Source organism: Branchiostoma belcheri, unplaced genomic scaffold (genome assembly GCF_001625305.1).
Source record: "Branchiostoma belcheri isolate BF01 breed outbred unplaced genomic scaffold, Haploidv18h27 scaffold346, whole genome shotgun sequence".
Lineage (NCBI taxonomy): Eukaryota > Metazoa > Chordata > Leptocardii > Amphioxiformes > Branchiostomatidae > Branchiostoma > Branchiostoma belcheri.
The window spans coordinates 1,120-22,963 of record NW_017803961.1 but is presented as its reverse complement, the minus strand read 5'-3'; the positions used below and the strand labels follow the sequence as shown (position 1 = coordinate 22,963).

The following is a 21,844-nucleotide window of genomic DNA, read 5'->3' as shown; positions in this document are numbered from 1 at the left end:
GGGGGGGGTCTCCTGGTGTCTGGTTAACCAGAGAGCGCCGAAGGCCCGAGGTTCCCGCGGGGTCCGATTTTGACAATTGAACCTTGTAAAATGGTATTTCCTGCGTTTTTGAGAGGGTTTCAAATGAAAAATCAGACATTTATACACACTGTGTTCAACATTTATACACACTGTGTTCAACATTTATACACACTGTGTTCAACATGTATACACACTGTGTTCAACATTTATACACACTGTGTTCAACATTTATACACACTGTGTTCAACATTTATACACACTGTGTTTAACATTTATACACACTGTGTTCAACATTTATACACACTGTGTTCAACATTTATACACACTGTGTTCAACATTTATACACACTGTGTTCAACATTTATACACACTGTGTTCAACATTTATACACATTGTGTTCAACATTTATACACACTGTGTTCAACATGTATACACACTGTGTTCAACATTTATACACACTGTGTTCAACATTTATACACACTGTGTTCAACATGTATACACACTGTGTTCAACATTTATACACACTGTGTTCAACATTTATACACACTGTGTTCAACCATGTTCAACCGGAGTATGTGGTACGGACAGGACTTTAACTTGTCAGGAACAACCACCGAGTCACCAACTCGTTTTTCTTTATCCCTTCTGTGTTATATGTAGTGGCGTCGGGTGGTGTAGTGGTTAGAGCAATCGACTATGAACCGAGGAGACCCGGGTTCGATTCCGAGTCGTACCCGGGACATGTCTGAACATGCGCCCCGACGTTGTGCCCTTGGGAAAGGCATTTTACACGACAATCCTCACTCCACCCAGATGAGTCACTAAGACCTAAACCAGTGGGCTCACAATAACTGAATGTTCTTCCTTTCAGTTGCGAAGAAAACTGTGATCCGTGGAATACGATATCGGCCCAACCCTTGTTGCTGTATACGGATTCAGTGATATTCGGAACAGCCGAATTCTCTCTGGTAGAATTCCCAGCGGAATTCCCAGGGCAGCAGTGGACCTCTGGTATAGACAGTGTGACATCCGACCGTCTCCGAGTTCTCGGTGGGACATTCTGGGTAAGGTCATGTGTAAGGCTATGTTGATTTGATTATATGGATGACATCCGCGCGCGCATGAATTTTCGGCCGTTTCCAAAAAAAAAAGTTTTCAACCATACTGTAAATCGTACAAAACAGTTGCAAAATGAGCAAATTTAAACCGTAAGTTGCAAAAAGAATATTAAAAAATGTCGCAAAATGCCAAAATCAAACAAAAAAGACGAAAATGTAAAGAGAAATGAATTTAAAGAGTAGATTATTCACCAAACCATACTCCGTGTCATTTTTTAACCTTCATGACCACGCAGATTTCATAATGAAAGCACCTTTTTAACTTTTTTTTTGCTAAACTTTTTTTTATTCGCACGCGCGTATCAGTTTTCGGGTTCCCGGGGGATGTCATCCATAAAATCAAATCAACATGGCCTAAGTCACAAAAATAGGCAGTGACTGCTTTTCAAATGAAGAGAATATGAATTGTCACAGTTCATGTCTCAAGGTTAACATAGTCTAGATTACGTTCAGTAAAAACAGTTTTCAATAAGTGTATTATGCTTTTAAACCTGCTTGTTGCACAGGTCCCATCTAACACGGGACGTCCAAATTCAAGATGAATCGAACATCCTTAAAAGGATAAAAGTTACCTAGGTACCCAGTTGTAGTCAAAGTGAGGATAGGGATTCGAATCCAGAACCCTAGATTCTAAAGAGGTGAACAACCCACAGCTTTTATACTATCATGAAAGTTAATCTGTGTTGGTATTAACATGTTGAAAGTTAAAACAACACAAAAAGTTTTTTCACCTAGAGCCTTTGACCAATGAGCTTTTGTATTGGACCAAAAGTTTAACTTTAAACAACCCATAGCTTTTATAGCCTTATTGCATATATGTTTTACTTAATATTTTGTTTAAGCCCAGATTGTGTATGTTAAGCGACGGTCACAACTCGCCGTGCGTGCTTTTTGTCCGTACGTTTTTGTCGTGGCTACGTCTGCTACGTTTTTTTCTGCAAACGTAGGGTGGCCGGCCGAGGGAGTACGTCACTCGCACGGTTGCGCAATGTGTACGTACGTGGTCTGCACGACACGCCTGGCCGTCAGCGGTTGCGTGCATCGTACGTTGCGCAAGTTGTAAGTGAGTTGTACGTGCCTACAACGCACGATCTCTGTGCGATTGCTATGTTGCCGCGTACAGGCCGTACCTACACGTGCGGCGTACGCACGGTTTCCTTACTCACTAGCACGTTGTAAGTGCGTGCACCTCATGTTAACTTCATCATCACTAGCCGCCCTGGTGTCTTCCGCGGCCCGTTTCTTTGGGTCTTGTTTGGTAGTCTTCTTCTGAGCCTTCCTGGGCATCTTGGAGACGAGTTGGCAGTCGCCCGTCAAGTTGTCTTTATATACTGTAGAGATCAGGTACGTTGCATGTGCGTTGCATGTGCGTTGCACGTGCGTTGCACGTGCGGAGCACCTGGTATGGTGCACGTGTGTTCTGCGTGGTCATTGAGCAGGTCAACTGAGAAGTGAGGAGTAAGCACGGATGACGCAAGCACCGTGCGTGGCACGCACGTGCTTCGTGCGCTGTCCGTACAGCAATCGCACGTGAGAATAGTGAAGTTAAACTCACGGAGTCCGTACGTTGCACGCTCGTAGGCTGTACGGGGCACGCGCGTCGCACGTACTCACACGCACGGGTGGTAAATCCGCAGACCGCACGTAGAAAAAAGTATTACATGCACTTAAAGTTCTACGGCGTGTCTGCGTGCTCCCAAATCCGTAGGATTCCGTACGGAGGTGGTACTCACCACGCACGGATGCCGTATGATTGCCCACGTTTTTGCACGTAGACAGCACGCAGAAGCACGTACGGCGAGTTGTGACCGTCGCTTAATGCAGTTCAGTCTGCTCTGTAGTTATAGTTGACCATACGAAAGTGTGCTTGTTGGTGCACCTATCTTTCTTCATGTGTTTCTAGGCTGATTGATACTACAAGGGATTCTTCAAGACAATCTAATGAAGTGATCGAACAAACTACAGCTTTTGCCACATTGTCATAAATGCTTTCATAGCTATATTTCAGCCATATTTTTCTTTCATAATATGTTCAAGTCCATTTTTTTAAATATATTTCTATTATTGTTATAGTTGACCACACGAGTCGTTCAGTGTACTTTTTTTGCACCAATCTTTGTCCGTCTGTTTCCAGGCTCCAGGATTCTACACCGTACGGCTAACAGACCACCACGCTGCTGAGTGCGGTGATCTGTCCAGGGTTGCGGAGTGGCGTTTTCACGTCAACCCCCTGCCAGCGCCCCCTAGTGGTGACGGCGTGTCCGCGGGCCGTGTGTGTACCCTGCTACCGGCGGACGGAGTATCTCTGATCGATCAGTTCTGCGTCACGTGTCCTGGTGAGATTATGTTCAGACAACCCTCTTCAATTGCAAGAATGTTTCTATTGTTTATTGTTTATTTATTATTTGCACGTATAAAAAAGTTACATAATCAAATAATAATTATAAGAGAATATGCGGGGTAGGCCAGAAACCTAGGTGGCCTACCTCTTCAAGCTCGTCACCTGTCCACAGTGACTAATTTTTCTCGGTCCCAAAATTTTCCCCATGGACACAAGCATTAAGCAACCTGTCCAAGGTGACCACCTGGCCAACGCGACCGCGACTGGTCTGAGTTGGGTCCGCTCAAGGTCAAATACCTGCCAATGGTGACCACATCATTTTCGATCACGTTGACTATTGATGGTAACTAATGAGAAATCATGGAGAAACCTAGCCTCTACCAGGCTCCGTGGGTCGCAAATTGGAGCTTCTATGGCCGGCTGGATCTTCTCTGGTATACTATCCCTTTATTTCGGCCAATTTCTACTATTTTTCCAGCGATCCGCGGAGCCTGGTAGAGGCTAGGAGAAACCAGCCAATTGTTCCATGTGCCACCCTCCCCACATCTATTCTGTACAGAACTGCAGCTGAAGATGACATTAAAGCATCTCGACTTGGAAACCATTTATGTCTAAGTCATGTTGTGAGGCGACCCTCTTCAGAGAGTCTGTTTGACTGTATTTAGAATAGATTCCTGTATACAGTCCGAGGTCCATTAGTACGCTTGTAGAAATAGTTTATTGTTACTAAGTGTGAATTGCCATACATTGTATCCTATGTAACTGTTGCACAATAAACTTGACGCGACGCGACTAAAACCCTAAGCCTGAAATAACACGTCAGAACATGAAATGATATATTAACATAAGGTTCTATATATCAATTACACAAAAATGTTCAGCAATATTAGGAAAATGTTCAGCAATGTTTCGCACAAACATTTGTAAAGATGTCGTCGTACAACAGCTATACAAGACAGTTCTTAATGACTTCAGAATATTGTGCAAAGATATTTTCTAAGTATCTAAAATTTACCCTTCTGATATTTTTATATTTCCCTTCCCCGAAGGAAAACATATTGTCCTTGCTGTGTTTATTCTTCGTCTTCTTCTCCAAAAAAATAAGGTCAATAACCTGAACCAGACGTCTGTCACCATGGTAACTACAATATGGTGTTGGGTTATATCATGTCTGTAGGGGGATTAAGACTCTCCTGTCACCATTCATGAACGTGTTTGAGTAGGAATTAACAGAGCAGACCATATGCAAAGAGCAGACCATTATGCAGTTTCTTTGCCTTTCTAGTTTTCATAACATGTTTCTTATTGCAGAGTTCCTTGATATCTTGGGTCCGTTGGAATTATCGATACGGTTCCAGCTGACGCCGGCGGGGGAACTTTCCACGGCAACTTTTCCCGGAGACGGCCCGGACGAGGACACCAGGATCTTCCTCACGGCTTCATCACGGGTCTGGGTGAGGACATTGTGATAGCTATATAAAAGTTTCATATAAAGTAAAAGTTATGTAATTCATCTTTGATTCTTTTTAACGGTGTCGCTCAATGCAAGGCCAATTATTTTTGGCCACTTCTAGGCATAGAGCTATAGGTACTTACATAGGTACTTATGTAAGTATAATGTAGTTGTGTCAGGAGATGGCGGTGGACCTTTGTTTTGAAGCGTTGTGGATTGTAATCGGACGGAAAGCAGCTGTTTGGAAGAGAGTTCCATAATTTTGCTGTCCGGGGAAAGAAGCTGTTGTTGTAAAATGACTTGGAGACGGGTATGTTGACGGTGTATTGATGAGAACTGGAAGAGAACCTAGTGGCACGCTGAAAGGTTCTGAGCAGTGGATTTAGAAATGAAATGAATGAATGAATTGTTTATCATATGAGCGTTCATTGGTAGTTCTAGGAATGGGAATGGTTCTACCAAGTTAGAGGTCTTTGCTTAGATGCGTACAAAAACAACATTGCAGCCTAATAATACAATGTAGAAATTTACGGAGTTTCAGGACATATACAATTGTACAAAATGCCAGCAATATTTACAAACTGAATAATAAGAATATATACTAACAGTAGTCGGGTGATTACACAATAGTATTTTACAATTTTGGTATAAGTTACAAACACTGTTCAGGACTTTTGACAGGTACTTTTGTGGGGTCGTGTGGCGCAGTCGGTAGCGCGTTCGGCTCACACCCCAGAGGTCGCGGGTTCGAACCCTGCCCATGTCAGTGATCTTGTGCCCTTGGGAAAGGCAATTTACACGACTCTCCTCACTTTACTCAAATGAGAACCTAGCTTCGGTTAGGGACGTACCTCGGATAAGACGTTAAATGGAGGTCCCGTGTTTGGGAGAGCCACCACCCCATGCACGTTAAAGATCCCACCGCACTTTACAGTAAAAACCTTACAGTATGGTCTTACGCAGCTTGTAAATGTACGCACATGTACAAAACTGGTGTGTTACGACTAAAGGCGGTTTACCGGTTATGCGAAACAAACAAACAAACAGGACTGGAATGTCACTGTCCCTGTACCTGTCAGATCTTATAAAAGGTAAAGGTACTATGTATCTAAAGAGTCACTAAGCCCTAAAGAAGACTGCAAAGCTTGTGTTGGAGTGAATTTAAGTTCTAGTTTGATATAGAAGTTGACAGTGTTAACAAATTTGCTATGTCTGTCTGCAGGTTGGATACACACGTCTGTTTGACCTCGCTGTCGGCAGTATCCGGTTGTTTGTACGCGCTGACTCGGTGGACGGACGATTTTTTGAGATCGGGCTGACACCAATAGAGGTGGGCATGCGTCACATTCACCCTTGTTCTGCTGAGCGCAACATATGTCGCTTGGCACATAGAGTATCATTTATATAGCACCCTGTATAGGTACGATTTGGGGGTATTTCTCGTGCAACGCATCACACCGCAGCGAAACGCAACGAATGCAGACGTATGCTATGTCACTGCAGGGCAAAAAAAATAGGGGTTTATGATCTATTTAAGACATGAAATTATTGAAAAATATTGTGCCAGGAATGTCAGCAGGATAAGGGTTAAGGCCTGCCGGGGGGTCCCAACAACGCTCTACGCTAAATTTTGAGAGACGGCTACGTATTACGCTGAATTCAGGAAGCCTCCCCAATAAGTTTTACAATACATTTCGGGTAGCTACAACACATTACTTAGACGTTAAAACCGCGCCAAATGCGCTCTACGTAAAATGCGCCAATTATGCTCTTAGTTGAATTAAAGAAACCGGTATGCCTTCGCTCTACGTAGAATTGAAATGGCCGACTATGCTAAACAAAAATATATCGGCATGCTGGACCCCATTCTTGTGTGCCTACCACAATGTATGCCCTGATAGAAGCTGACGTGATGTCCTTGTCATCGTCGAGAACGACGGATAAACAACAACAACATCCCTGAAAGGACCAAATTATATGTGATATTGACGTCGTATGATATCCATTACATTGTAAATATAGAACTCAGTCAATATTATGACAATATATTGTACCCTTAGAGAATTTGGCTGCAACAACAGAATAAGTCTCATACAAGTGCAGTGTTGACCGAAAATCCGCTAGATACCGTCTACTACTTGGAATGTTTTGCGTTAGGGTGTGCTGAGATTATGAGTTTGTCTGGCTGCCTTAAAATCTCTTTTGGCTTTATAGTGGGTGGGAGGTGTTTATAAAAGTTGATTGACAAGGAGGGCACCTGAAGGTGACCAGGCACCTACCTTCTGGAAGTGGGGTGATACCTATGAAATAAGATTTTACAGACCCCTCCATAGTTCCCAAATCAGTCTTGAAATTCATGTTTGTGCATGTGGACTTGACGACCATGGCTACCCAGAACACTTTTCGGAAGTCTAAAATCTCTGATTTCTTGTTAACTTCTGGTTACGTCCTCTGTATCTTACAGATTAGACCACCGACAGTTTCTCAGCTCCAAAGTTACCTTGACGCCTTCTATGCCCATCCTGATGGCCTGTTCTTTACACAACTCGCTTTGGGAGACTCAGAGACCGCTTTCAAAGGAGCGATACTCGCCTCATCTGCAGCCGGAGGTTTAGCTTACACAGGACACGATGTGTTGGAGGTATTATGTGTTTTGAATGTTTTTTTTTACGGATTAAGTCTGAAATAATACATAACAGTTATAGTATTATATGTTCAGTACGTTCGATAAGCTTTATTAAAATTCAAAGCTATCTTACTTGTTAGGTAGATTATTCATAACTATCGTATAATCAAGAAGTAAGAAAATTGTTGCAGCGATTATACACTGGAAACATTTTGAAATTATTTTTAAGTCGTCTAGTACACATGGGACATACAGCTTCAACGTTCCCTACGCAATGCAATGCAGTGGAATGGTCCTGTCCTTGGTGCTGAAGTCAATAGATAGAACCAAGCTTAGACGCAAGTTTGGACAGTCCATGGGTACCCAGGACCATACCTGAAGCAAATCTACTTTGTTATACACACTGAGACTTTCCAGAGCTGTGCCTAACCCTAACCCTTACCCATTCAGGTATAAATCTAGATAGACGCGGTTCTGGATATAATAGTTGCATCCTTAGGGTATAGAATTTTCTTCTTACACAACCAGTAAGGTTTTCCGGGACGAAGGGGGGATACAAGCTCAGCCACGTTTGGGATTGCATTCTCGCCGCAAAAGCGCCACCTACTTTGGCGATAAATAGCGGCGAGTTGCAGAACTCCAGTCAGAAGCAGGTGAGAAACTTACTGGTTGTGTAAGAGGAAAATTCTATACCCTAAGTATCTTCCAACCTGATGAAATTATTTACGGAAAATAGTTGCATCCATCTACATGTGGTATATACAATGTAACTGGCCTTTTTAGCAACTTGAATGTATTTTGGATATAATTTAATAATAGTAGAAGACTAGTAGGCAGAATAAATGATTTGTTTGCATAATGACTAGTAGATAGAACTAGTTAAACTGTAATTTGTTGACTGTCTGTACAGATTGTGGATAAGATAACTGAAACAATAGCAATGGTGGATCTGGAGGGTGTTGAGAGCATCAACTGCGTGGCACTGTCTACTTTCCTAGTCACTGTTGTGCCCGAAATGGTGTCTGGAAAATCTCAGGTATGTACGTAAAATTACAAAACTTGCAGTTACTAAAACTGAAACTGTTCTGGGATGTATTATAATTCTTGTTTTTTTAACGATACTTTTACAGTTTTTTTGCGGTATTTTCTTTACCGTGAACATTACAGTACCGTTAACAAGTTGTTTTTTTTTTACTTTCTTTTTCCGCACCTGCCACAACCTTGAACATATAGCTCTGTTAAGACCTCCATTTTTCTCAGACTGTGAACTTTTGCTACCGTGAACACAAAGTGAATCACAGTATGTATTGTGAATATTTGGCTCTACAGTAGTGGCCAAATATTGGACATAGAAAATCATGGCCCATTTCATGGCTATATATATATATGGCTCTATACATTTTTATCCATCACAAATACTAGTATAAGGTAGCCAAATAATAGGTCATTGAGTGATCCTGAGATTCTGGCATTTTAAAAGAAAATCTCCTTACACTAGTAGCAATACACAGTCAGCAAAACCGCACTACAACAGGTCCTAGGATGGCCAACATTACAACAACGCAGACAATTTAAACGTTTAACATAAATCTATAAGACAATCGACAACCTCATCGCTATACCAATACACGCCGTACTCAACAAACAACAAAAACACAAGGGGACACCACATCCTTTTTACACACTTTCCTGCTAAACCTTACAAGGGTAGAAATATTCCACGATCTATACAAGAGGTGGGCACCCTGCCAGGTAATCTAGTTAGCGCAACATCAACTGATCTGTTCAAAGCTTGGTTGACCAAGTACAATGGCGACCCCAGTGCCACTCATTTGCTACATTAAACCCTGGACGTCTACGTGGTACATGTCACAACATCAGTTTTTCTTTTTGATGTTGTAGGTACTGCACCACACATTTTGACATATTTTTGCCTCACATTTTTTTGGTCTAGCACCACCATCACCGGTCACGCCAGGGCATTGACCCCCTGGACGCTACACCCCAAGAGAGTCATTGTCCAGTATTGTACAGAAATAGACAACAGTATTGAAGACACTAACGTCAAGGCTTTACATGTAGGTACTGGCCGCTGCTTCTTTACAAGCAGCATTCGAGAGAACGAGGGAGCTTGCAGGAAACACCACTGATACACCAGTGGAGGTGGTCAACAAGCTAGCAGCGTTCATGTTCTCTGGTCAGTGTTGTTCACTCAGAAAGTTTCTGTTGTGTCTTTCATTGTGTTTACCGAAGGAAAACATATTGTTTTTGCTACGTTTCTTCTTCTTCTTAAAACAGTAACCTCAATGACAATGATCTGAACCAATGCTGTATCTGTTACCATGGTAAAATTGATAGGTTGGGCTTTTCGAGTTTCAACAGTTATTACTTAGTTTTAAAATAGACATAGAAGAAGATATTTAAATTAAACCAGTACAATAGACATACAGGAGACATGCAATGGTGTAAGCATAAAGCTTTAACAAAAAAAAAACCATGATAGATATATGTGGATGATTCCATGAAACCGTAAGCACAGTCGTGGATAAGTAGTAAGAAATATGTCTGATGCTCCTTTCCTTTTGTACAGGAACTGTGAACGTGCTGGCAGCTTCATCTGTGTTGGCTGAAAAAGGGAAATCGGAGAAACCCTTCACTACAGACCTTGCCTACGTAAGCAAATTGTCCTTTCCTTGTCATCCATACAAGGTGTGCATACGAGAATTTAGCGTTTTAAAAGGCCATGTTGGTAATATGGATGACCTCCTCTGTGAACACCAAAACTGATGCGAGCGTGCGAATAAAATGGGGTTTGGCAAAAATCCACGTGTTCATGAAGGTTGAACAAACGTATGGTATTGCCTACTCTACAAATTCATTTTTTAAACATTTTTGTCTTTTTTGGTTTGATTTTGGCATTCTACGACATTGGTATTGTTTTCCTTTTTTGCAACTTACGGTATATATGCTCATTTTTCAACTGTTTAGTACGATTTACAGTATGGTTGAAATCAACATAGCCTAAGCCAGCTATCTCTGACCACACTGTACCAGAGACGCATTGGGCTATGTAGAAAATTCGCATTTTCAGTAGCAATATCACCTTCTTACGCTCGCTGGCTACCTCCCAGACGTGAGGATATGCACGGTAGAGCGCTGAGGTCTAAAAAAAATATCTCAAATATCATTCAGGTTCAGGATGTCTAGGTGTAGAAACAGCACGTTACCGTTACTTGTTAAGCTACTGAATGACTAACCTCTCCCGCTCTTCTGTATCTCATTGTGTCATTTTATTATTAAAAGAACATGTTATTCATTTATCCATTCATTCACATCTAATTACATAACATCCATATGCATTTGGTTACATATTGCACATTGCACATTGCCAAGTGGAAACTTTAATAACACAGCCAAGAAAAGAGATACACATGGCATGATGCTTCCACACAAGCAAAATACTTACGATTCCATATACGCCCACCCCAAGTGTTAAAAAGCTTTGTAGCATTCCAAAAAATTTACCATATATGGTGCCGTTAACATGTCGAGTATAGACTATTAGCTACCACACACAAACATCGATATTTTTGTCTCAATCTCTGTTGAAAAAACTCGAGCTCTTTTGCATACAGTAGTGCAGTCAACATGAGCATAAAATACATGATTAGCTGCCTAAAAACATACAAAAATTGAAATGTATCCACGTGTTCCAATCCCTAGTGTCAAGAAGCTACGACGATAGCTTTCCAAGCCTTGGACATTCTGGACGACATTTATCTAAACAGGCTGATGCCAGAATTCTCAGATCCAGAAATCTTTGCAGACCACTCCATGTCCAAGGTACAGTCTTGTCTCTTTCTTTTTTTTTGCAATTTTAAACCTAGTTCAATTATTTGATTTTGAAGCCTGGTGAGAAAAATTATTTTAGCAAATAGAGACAATAGAGGACAAAACACACTATTCTGCCAATATTGTTTTATATTAATTAATTAACATAACATAGTATTATTGTTGCATGAATGAACTCTTGACGTTTAAGAAATTAAGAATTTCAGACCAGAAAATGTGTTAATTTGTTTTTAACTTGCATCCCTATTCAGATGTCTCTTCTATCTTTTATCAAAATCCATTCTATGCTCAGGTCCACATCAGAATCAAACGTGAAAATCGGACGAGGCTCTCGGGAAGAGTGTACCATGTGAGCGGTGACAGTGACTCACTGGTCAGGGTTCCTTCCTTTCCTGACCTGTTGGGGGATTCTTGCAACGATAGTGACGTTGTTGGAATCCAGGTAATAATTTATATTCATAATAGAAACGAAAGACACTTTCAGAAAGACATACTTTGGTTTCAACAATAGGTAATGAAGTAAAGTTTTATTTAATCAAGCTTGTATGCACCATCCCAAGTAAGCTGTACTTTCAGTATGGGTATTACAAGGTCACTGTGCTGCTTTATTTATTATTATTTATTTATTTATTAAGTTTTACCACGTACAATATGCAATGTTGATGGCATGGCGAAACAGGTGTTTCTGACATGAAACACCTTTTCAAAGCCGCCATACCAATAAAATGACAAGACAAGACAAAAAGTAATCAAATCACATACTACAATTAGAGAAACAATTGAAAAAACTTAGAACTACAAGGCAAGTCAACTTCTTAACATTGTGTTATTGATTAATGACAACAAATAATTGTTTTCCACCCCAAATAAAAATGTCACTCAAGGTAGATAGAGGCAAGATAATTACCAGATTGTATCAGATACTGCAGTATCAATTTAAAGTCTTTATGAAATAAAGACTAAGCTTTAACTTCCAGCACTAACTAGCAAAGTATTGGGACTTACCCCAAATGCTCGGTTGACTCCATCAACCTTGTTCAGGGAATGGACCAGTCTACTCTTAGAAGTTACCTGGAACTTATGACCCCCTACTACAGTCATGTGTCTCTGAAGTCACGTTCCAAGTGTAAACGGGCCCATGTAGTTTTTTTTTTAACGGTGTCGCTCAATGCAAGGCCAATTATTTTTGGCCACTTCTAGGCATAGAGCTAGAGGTACTTAAGTGAGTATAATGTAGTTATGTCAGGAGATGGCGGTGTCAGGAGATGGCGGTAGACCTTTGTTTTGAAGCGTTGTGGATTGTAATCGGACGGAAAGCAGCTGTTTGGAAGAGAGTTCTATAATTTTGCAGTCCGGGGAAAGAAGCTGTTGTTGTAAAATGACTTGGAGACAGGTATGTTAACGGTGTATTGATGAGAGCTGGAAGAGAACCTAGTGGCACGCTGAAAGGTTTTGAGCGGCGGAACAAGAGGTGCAAGTTCTCCTGAACATCGACCATTAGTGTTGAAAGTTAAAGTTGGAAGTTTCATAATGACTCGCACGAACCAACACGGATGAACTTTCATGCTAATTCAAAGCCTTGTTCTGTTACACTTTTTTTCTCAGTTTCTGGAGTCGAACGTTAACCCTTACGAGTACTCCAACAACTCCCGTGAGATCGGCGCAGACGTCACAGGTCTAGGGGTGAAGTGTGGGAACCGGACTCTTCCGGTCTCCGGTCTAACCGATCCCGTCGACATTCTGACCAGAAGATCTAAGAACAACAGTCTTGCAGAACTGATGTATGTGTTTGAAGCATCTGAACCACGTGGGAACATGGCGGTAGGTTTAGGTTTAAAGCAGTCCCACAGTCTGTAGGAGGTTGTATACTATGGGGGAAAAGAAAGAAGCTATTATAGATATACATGTAGATTTAAAATCATGTTGCACAGCGTTATGTGTAGTTTTCAAGTTTTTGTTGTGATTTTAGTGTTAGTGTTTTAGTAGTACTGTAGTAGTAGTAGTAGTAGTAAGCCTTTATTTAAACTCGAAAGTTTTTTCGGTACATACATATGACCGCTTTTCAACAAGGTCGAGGGTGAGGGCGGGGTCACGGATTACAAATCAAACCAAAATATAATACAAAATCAAAACAGAATGCAAATCAAAGTATAATACAAAATTAAAGAGTAAATCATCAGTACGTTATCAGTCCAAGTTCCTTATCATACTTCTAAATGTTCCCAATGACTGGGCTGCTCGTACATGTGGTGGCAAGGAGTTCCACACAGTCGCCCCCGAGTACCTCAGTGACCGCCTGTACACTTCCAGTTGGGGCCTCGGTATGATGAGGTTGTCCGATGCGCTCTGTCTGGTGGATCTGGAGGCTTCATCTGTATACCGGATGAACACCCCTCGCATATGTGGTGGTAAAGAATTGTCCAAGGCCCTATACACTAGCATGGCTTTATGTTGGCGATGTAGAGTTCTTTTATGTACAATGTAGACGACATTTGGTCGCATTTAGCCCTTCGGGACAGGAATGTGTAATAAACATTGAGCTTTTTCAGGAATATGACATTGGAACCCAGAACAACTGGCTGCTTATTAACCACGAGGCAATGTACATGTATGCTTTGAATTAGGGCATGATACTTTCCAGCATTTAGAACTTTCATTACACTTAAATATAAAAGAAATTTCAAAACATTCTGCTAGCTTTAATTTACAATATTTTGTCTCAGATTTTTCAGTTCTTCGTGAGGAAAAATCACTCTGCATTAAGCATAGAGCTGGACTTCCCAAGCCTGGACCTGGACTTCAACAATACCCTCTTCCCACCTGACGTTACCATGTTACTCCGCAAGGAGGCGCCACCAACACCAGACGAATACGACTGGACTGCGACGCTGCCTGTTCCTGATGAGCAGATAGTTTCCATTCCATGGACAAATGGAACAAACCTGACGTCAAACCCCTATCATTGGCTACTCTCACCAGAGGAAATTAACATCACTACTGAGGATGTGGACACTATGAAAGACTACTTCATTGGTAAGGCCACACCAAATAAATTTTATGGATGACGTCCTTTGGAGACCCTAAATCTAATGCGAGAGGGCGAAAAAAACAAGAAGGACCCTAAAAAACAAGATGCCTAGATAAGAAATATTGCACTGCTGACAGGACCGTCCTGTCTGTTAATAGTTCCAAAAACGGCACTGTTTTGGAACTATTGACAGGATTTTTTTCAGTGCCATTTTTTTTTATTTTTTTTAACCAGACACAGGCTTTCGGCTTTACGGGTTTCACAATCTGACGATTTGCGGCACTGTCGTGACTCTTTGGTCATAATTACAGGAAGCGGAATTTCTTGTTTTTTTTCTAGGAACAGGCCAAAATCAATGCGCGCGCGGACGTCATCCATAAAATTTACACGGTGTGGCCTAAACGCCAAGTAGACACACAGTCGGGCATGTAAAACGTTGGAAATTTGACCAACTGATTGACTTTTATAGCGCGTTGAATTTCTCATCCCACACTACTAACTTCTTGTACGATAGATTACTCTCAATTCATTTTATTATATAGCAAAAGATGGCTGGTTTAGTTTAACAAATCGGTAATCTTATGTCTTTCGTTTATTCTAATAAATTCCATTCAGATTCTAAATCATGCTCATATTTTGGCATGCTCAAATTTGACCGTGGCAACTTTTAAAGCGCATTTTATTTCTCATCTCACACTACTAACTCTTTGTAAGGTAGATTACTCTCAATTCAGTTTATTATATAGCAACAGATGGCTGGTTTAGTTTATCAAATTGGTAATCTTATGTCTTTTGTTTATTCTAATAAATTCCATTCAGGTTCTGAATCATGCTCATATTTTGGCATCAACGGATGAAGGAAGTCCTTGTCTTTGTGGTTGTTACAATAAATAACAAAAATAACAGCCATTTTTATGTAGTAACTGTAAACAATAAGTGTGATACAGATAATTTATAAACATTTAACTTGGACTTTCCTTTATTTTTATCAGGTGTACAGCTCGGCTCTGAGCAGGACCTGTGGAGGGGAGACGTTGTGAACTTCACCCTGTATGTCTTTGAAACATCCTGCGTTTATTTTGACGAAGAACTCCACTTGTGGCAAAGTGATGGCTGTGAGGTATTTATTTGTTCACAAATTTTTTTCGTAAAATTTATACAAAATCACCTGACATCATATGGGAAAGAGATGAAAATAGAATTATATATATGGCTCTTTAACGAGGGTGTATCTGACGTAGCAACTTTCATTTATCGAGCGTAGGGGGAAAAGAAGAAAACACCTGTATTCATAACACACCACTTTTTGCACGTTTGTTTTCTCTTGTATTTTGATCTTATGTACTTGTATATATTTTTTGAGATCTTAGTTCATTATGTACAGATTTGTTCATTTGCATTTGTGATCTGTTATGAGTTCACTTTGTTCCCCATTATTGTATATTATATTATTTGTGTTCATATTTTGTTTGGATTCTGTTATCTGTACCTTTGATTCTCTTTTGTATATGTGTTTTACTCAAACGGTGTCGTATAAGCCCACAAGGGCTGGGCGCGGGAAAGCACACGACACGAAAATAAAGTTTAATTAATTAATTAATTAATTAATTCATTAATTCATTCATATATTTATTGAGTATTAGGCTAAAAGCACAAATTGCTTAAGTGACAATTTCTACTCAAAAACATAAAACGAGAGTTAAACGCAATGACAAAATACATACAATATTACAAAATGGGTAAAAGAAAAATGAGTAGAAACAAGACGAGTTGGTGATCTAACAATTACGAGAATCTACCCGTACAGTAAATGAAGTTTTTGAGCTACGTTACAGAGTTGCAAAAGTGAAAGTGATGTGGACCGTCGTAGCATGCAGTAAAGAACATAAAGAACTGTCATTTAGATGCTGTAGCTCTACAACGTTGGAAACAGATGATAACAGAGTACTTCTTCGACTAGAATAAAGTTTCCAGTGTAGAAAGTAGTGTTCAGTCGTTTCACTATGATAGCCACATGTAGGATAGACATTACAATACTGTTGAAAGTATATTACCTTCTTACTGTGAGGTAACTTGAGGCAATTCCGTTTTCTGCTTTCAACCACATCAGTCATCAAGAAAATGAAGAGTCATCTATAATGGTTATGGCATTTCATAGAAAGTTTACGTTGCAGCCAACTACCTGTTTTTTTTTTAATGCAGAGGTGGTAACACCTCCGCATAAAAGACCACTTGGTCATTATTGTCAGTTTTTGATGGCCTCTCAGATTACTTAAGCCATTGGCCACCTATCTCACTGTAAAGTCTCACCGTGTTACCATCTACATGTATGTTCTAGAGACAGAATTGTCAGATGTTTTACTGTACAGTATGTATTTTGATAATTCCATGTTGATTTAATTATGTGGATGGAATCCCCAAAACTAATGCGAGCTTGCGGATAAAAAAGGTTTGGCCCCCTAAAAAGTTTACTTCATTATGAAATCTATGTGATCAGAAAGGTTAAACAAATTACTAAACACGAAGAGTATGGCAAGGCGAATAATAACAGACTCTTCATTTTCATTTCTTCACATTATCTTTTTTTCCTTAATTGATTTCGGCAGGCATTCTGTGACATTAGATCGTTTTCCAGTCCTTTTTTTTTCAACATTCGTCAACGACATATATTCACTCCATAAAATCAAATCAACCTGGTCTAAGAGATACCAGCGTACAAGTTACTGATGCTTTTTTCTTGATATTAAGCAACCCTTTTATCTTTAACATACCAACTATTGTAGGTTGGTCTGATGTCTAACAGCAGCCACATCCACTGCCGCTGCTACCACCTGACCAAGTTTAGCGGCTTTGTCGCGCCGAACCCTCTCAACATCGCAGAGGCTCTGTCAGCCAACGTTCTGGAGAACCCAGCAGGACTGTTCCTGGTCCTGACTGTGTTTGGAGCCTACCTTGTGGGCATTGTTTGGGCCAGGAAGTCTGACAGGAGGGATGTAGTGAAGGTATAATCCGTATTAGGTCCTGATGGATCAACTCATAATAGTGGAGCAGATAACATCAAATTTTGGAGGAATCTTTCAAATTGTGATACAAGCACCAAACTTGGTACAAATACTCATGAGACATTACTCTTTTGAAAAAGTACGCGGGCCACTTGATTTCACTTTTGGCGCCCCCTAGCGGCGCTTTTTGGTACTGCAGCCGACCTTCCGGGCTTTGTATCTCCTGTTCTAAACATGTTGCAGTCATGATTTTTATGTGGTAGAAAGCTGTTAAAGTAAGGAACAAGTGACGCAAATAATGTCTCATGAGTATTTGTACCAAGTTTGGTGCTTGTATCACAGTTTGAAAGATTATTTCAGTTATCTGCCCCACTATAACTTATAACTATAACAATGTTCTTAGCCGGGGCGGGGGGGTTGGGGGTCTGTAGGTTTGGAAGAACGGCTGAAAGGTCTGATTTTATCGGAAGGTCTAAGATTTTTCGTTAAAACATTCTTTAAACTGATTCGTATCACCAGCGATGTTGTAATCTAAGAAAACTGTTCACTTTGTCCTTGAATAAAAAGTTATGTCAAATTTAAAAAAAAAACTCTGAAAAAGGCAGGAAATGCCATTTCAGAAGGTTCGATTTTCCAGATTTTCAGGGGGACTATGCCTAACGATGATGAATATTCCCCAGTAATCCTTTTAATGACAATATATATATAGAGAGAGAGTATACATTTACGCTTTTTTGGATGATTTCTGATGTTACTTACTTTTATTTAGTTTTGTTTATTTTGTATATTATTTGTTTCTGTGAATTCTGTACTCTGAATAAAGCTGTTTAAAAGAATGTAAGAAAATACAAACAAAATGTGGTAATTAATCTGTTCTAGGCTGGGATTGGGATTCTGCCTGGTCACAGACTCAACCCCAGACAGGACTGTCAGTACCTCATAACTGTGTACACTGGCTTCAAGGGAAACGCTGGGACAACTGCAGAGGTAGGACTGTAGGCTTGGTTTGTTCTGCATAATTCATAATGCACACGCTTCAGTTTCATAAGGTACAGTGGATTCATTCCTCAAGATAACCGACATCCAGAACACCAGAGTCGGCACTCAGTAAGACATTTGGTGGCAAGTCTACGAAAGCCATGCCTTCCGCACTGGTGTTCCAGTGCTGATTCAATAGACAAAACGGCGTCAGCACTGGACGTCCAGTGCTGGCGTCAGCACTGTAACTCCTGTACAAAGCCATGCCATATTGATGGTATAAACTCAAGTGTTTGGGTACATGTACATGTATGTCAAGCTTTCCTGCTCCAGCATTGGAATGCGGGACATAAACGCTTCTTTTTATCTTGAAAATCAACAGTTTGCATTGTGCAATTAAAAATCCTAACCACTAATGTAGGGGGTAGCTATCCAACTGTTGTCACTTCATAATATAATGATATCAATGTAAAGAATTGTTTTCCCTTGTGTTTCTCCTTCTTTCCCTGCCATGTCGTAAAATGTGGTGAAGCCATCCACTACATTTGCTCCAAAACAAATGTCGGCCTTTCAAGTTCTCCCTAAGTTGTGTCAAATTTCACATGTTTTCCCCAGGTAACTATTGTCCTGTACAGCCAAGACCACGAAAGCTGTCCCTTCAGGCTCAGTGATGAGAAGAGGATCCTGTTTGAGAGGGGCAGCGTGGATTCCTTCCTCGTGTCGACGTCTCAGCCGCTGGGGGCCTTACGCTTCGTCCGTGTGTGGCACAACAACGGAGGGTACAGTCCGGGATGGTGAGAATAGATAGATAGATAGATAGATAGATGACTGGTTTATTTGCAACAGGTGCTCAGACATACCGTTGCAGCCTTATCTGGCTGAATTAGGGCATGATACAAATCTTATGTCCATCACAATTCTATACCCTAACAGACAAGGTACTATTACTAATTCATCAAAATCAATTATACAAACATAGGCTAAAGGACAAGGTGCGTACTGGTTAACAATCTCTCTTCATCACAACCAAGAGTGCATAAATTTTGTAGCAAACGCTTCAGGGCAGACGTCACAATTGGGTTCGCAGTAGAGGCCCCAAAATGAGAACATTTGTAGTCCCTAGTTAATATCTCGTGAACATTTTCGGACTTTTGGTTTTTGGACATAATGACAGACTTGAGTGATGAGGTTTGGCCTACCCAGGGCGGATGGATACATGAAAAAATAGGTCAAAAGTAGGTTTTGTTTACTGTTGTCAGCTGTTGTAAGAGTTGAGCTGGTCAACCCCTTGTTTTTAAATATTATTATTATTTCTGTGTTTGGGAAATAGACCCTTTCGTCTATTTTGCGGAAGAATTTTTGAGATTGAAATGTGACAATTTAAAAGTACTTGGGGACTTGCGTATTTAACCATAGGTTCCTATGACCAAAGGTAATTGTACTGTCTATGGTTGTCCATATATTAGAGGGGAACTTATTAATACTAAATCTTATCTCTAATGCAAACTATTAGGTTTCATTTATTATTGTCTCTTGATGTTGGATACCGGTATGACATACAGCTAGGTCCTGCCTAACTTTTGTCCGTCTTTTTTTTCTTCACATTGTTTGCAGGTTCTTGAGCCAGATTGTAGTGACAAACCGGGGAGACAACACACCGAACTTCTTCATTTGCAACAGGTAAGACAACCTACGGTACTACATGTATATTTCACTGCTGCAATGGATAGTCCTTGAAATACCAGTGCACCAGCCCTAACTTTAAGACGAGGTGTTAACACTAATTATGTTTACCTTAAATTGGAAAGTTAACACTGTGTTTTTTGCTTTGTTTCTTCTTCTTCGTACTTTTTCGTTCAAAACAAGTGATCTGGACCAGCCGGCTGTCACCATATGCATGGTAACTGGTGATGTAGCAGATTCCCTCTGATTTTAGGTTATATTATGTAGTAAGACAACTGGAGGGACTGCTCACCTTACACAATTAATGCGTTTGAGCAAGAATATATAAACAGGGTTTGCAGTTTGTTTTACAAATGGTAAAAATGAATTTTGCTGTACAAATGTTACAAAAATTTAATATTTTCCTCCCAAAGATGGTTTGCTCTAGACAGAGATGACGGTCAGATCAGTCGAGTCCTTATTGAAGCTGATCCAGACGAGATGAAGAAATTCCGCAACTTGTTCCTGGCCAAAAGTTCAAGGTAGACTTTTTCCGTGTTATAACTTGTAATGAATCAACCGGTGTACAGAAAGTGCGAAATGGAACGAAATGGAACGAAATGGGACGAAATGAAACGAAATATGTATGAAGTACGTTAGAACGGCGACGTTAGTGTCCGCTCGACGTCCAACGTTGGAACGGCGACGTTAGTGTCCGCTCGACGTCCAACGTTGGAACGGCGACGTTAGTGTCCGCTCGACGTCCAAACGGCAACGTTAATATTGGTGGTATTCTTAGAACCGCAACGTTATAAGATCGATCAGGGTGCGCTAAAAATAAAGTAACCACAACATTATAAAATCGATCAGGGTACGTTAATAATAAAGTGAGTTTTGAGTTGAGCAATAAAATAGTTTTTTTTCTTTGTGTAGTAACTTGTTGCGGCATTATTTTAGCCGAAATGTTTCGTCCTTGTTGTCGATGTTCTGCCACAAGAAGTGTTGCCGATCTCAGAAACAACGTCCAGAGGAAATAAAGAGACAACTGCAGAATAAGTGTTACTCGCGTGGATGTCTAAAAGTAACTTGTTGCGTTCAAGAAACACTGGCGGTTCATGCGCTAAATGCTTGTATTTTGGCACCAACCACGCAGTTAGAGAGAGCCTACTACTGTTGTTACAGGTTTTCCATTCATCAAATGAATATCTAACAAATCAACTAATTCTTTAATATTTTTTTGTGTTATTGCCACATAGGGACATGAGTGATGGTCACCTGTGGTTCTCCGTGGCAGGCCGGCCGGCCCGGAGTCCCTTCACCCGAGTCCAGCGGCTGTCCTGCTGCCTGACGCTGCTCTACAGCACCATGGTCACCAACATCATGTTCTTCGGCCGCGGGGACGAATTCGACCCGCCTGAGCCCATCAGGATAGGTGGCATAGAGATGGACCCACCCATTTCCCTTCCACAGGTATGGAATGTGATTTGATTTATTTGCACATAAGTTATAAAAGAAAGGTTTACAAAACATGATACAATGGACTTGAAAGTAAACGTGGAGGGTGGGGGAAAGGGGCATAATGGCTTGTTTGATATTTTCCACCATCATGATCTTACATCATTCAAATGTGGTCAAATCAAATATAAATGACAATGAATAAGTAATGGGAAAGTACAAATGAATGAATTTAATTTGTTTATATTTATTTCAATTATTTTGATTTTAAATACAAAATAGATAGGTTTTGCAATAAATAAATAAAAC

The 21,844-nt window shown here is 40.5% G+C and overlaps 1 protein-coding gene across 1 annotated transcript; it reads left to right on the top strand.

The window, feature by feature from the left end:
- Positions 1 to 14,241: 14,241 nt before the first annotated feature.
- LOC109475718 (polycystic kidney disease protein 1-like 3) lies at positions 14,242 to 21,550 on the top strand (the record flags this gene model as incomplete). The annotated part of the gene is made up of 8 exons (XM_019776482.1): positions 14,242 to 14,443; positions 15,431 to 15,558; positions 17,222 to 17,440; positions 18,320 to 18,427; positions 19,034 to 19,212; positions 20,033 to 20,098; positions 20,515 to 20,622; positions 21,337 to 21,550. Coding segments are annotated over exons 1-8 (1,224 nt in total), but the record flags the coding sequence as incomplete, so codon positions are not given.
- Between the last annotated feature and the right edge of the window lie 294 nt (positions 21,551 to 21,844).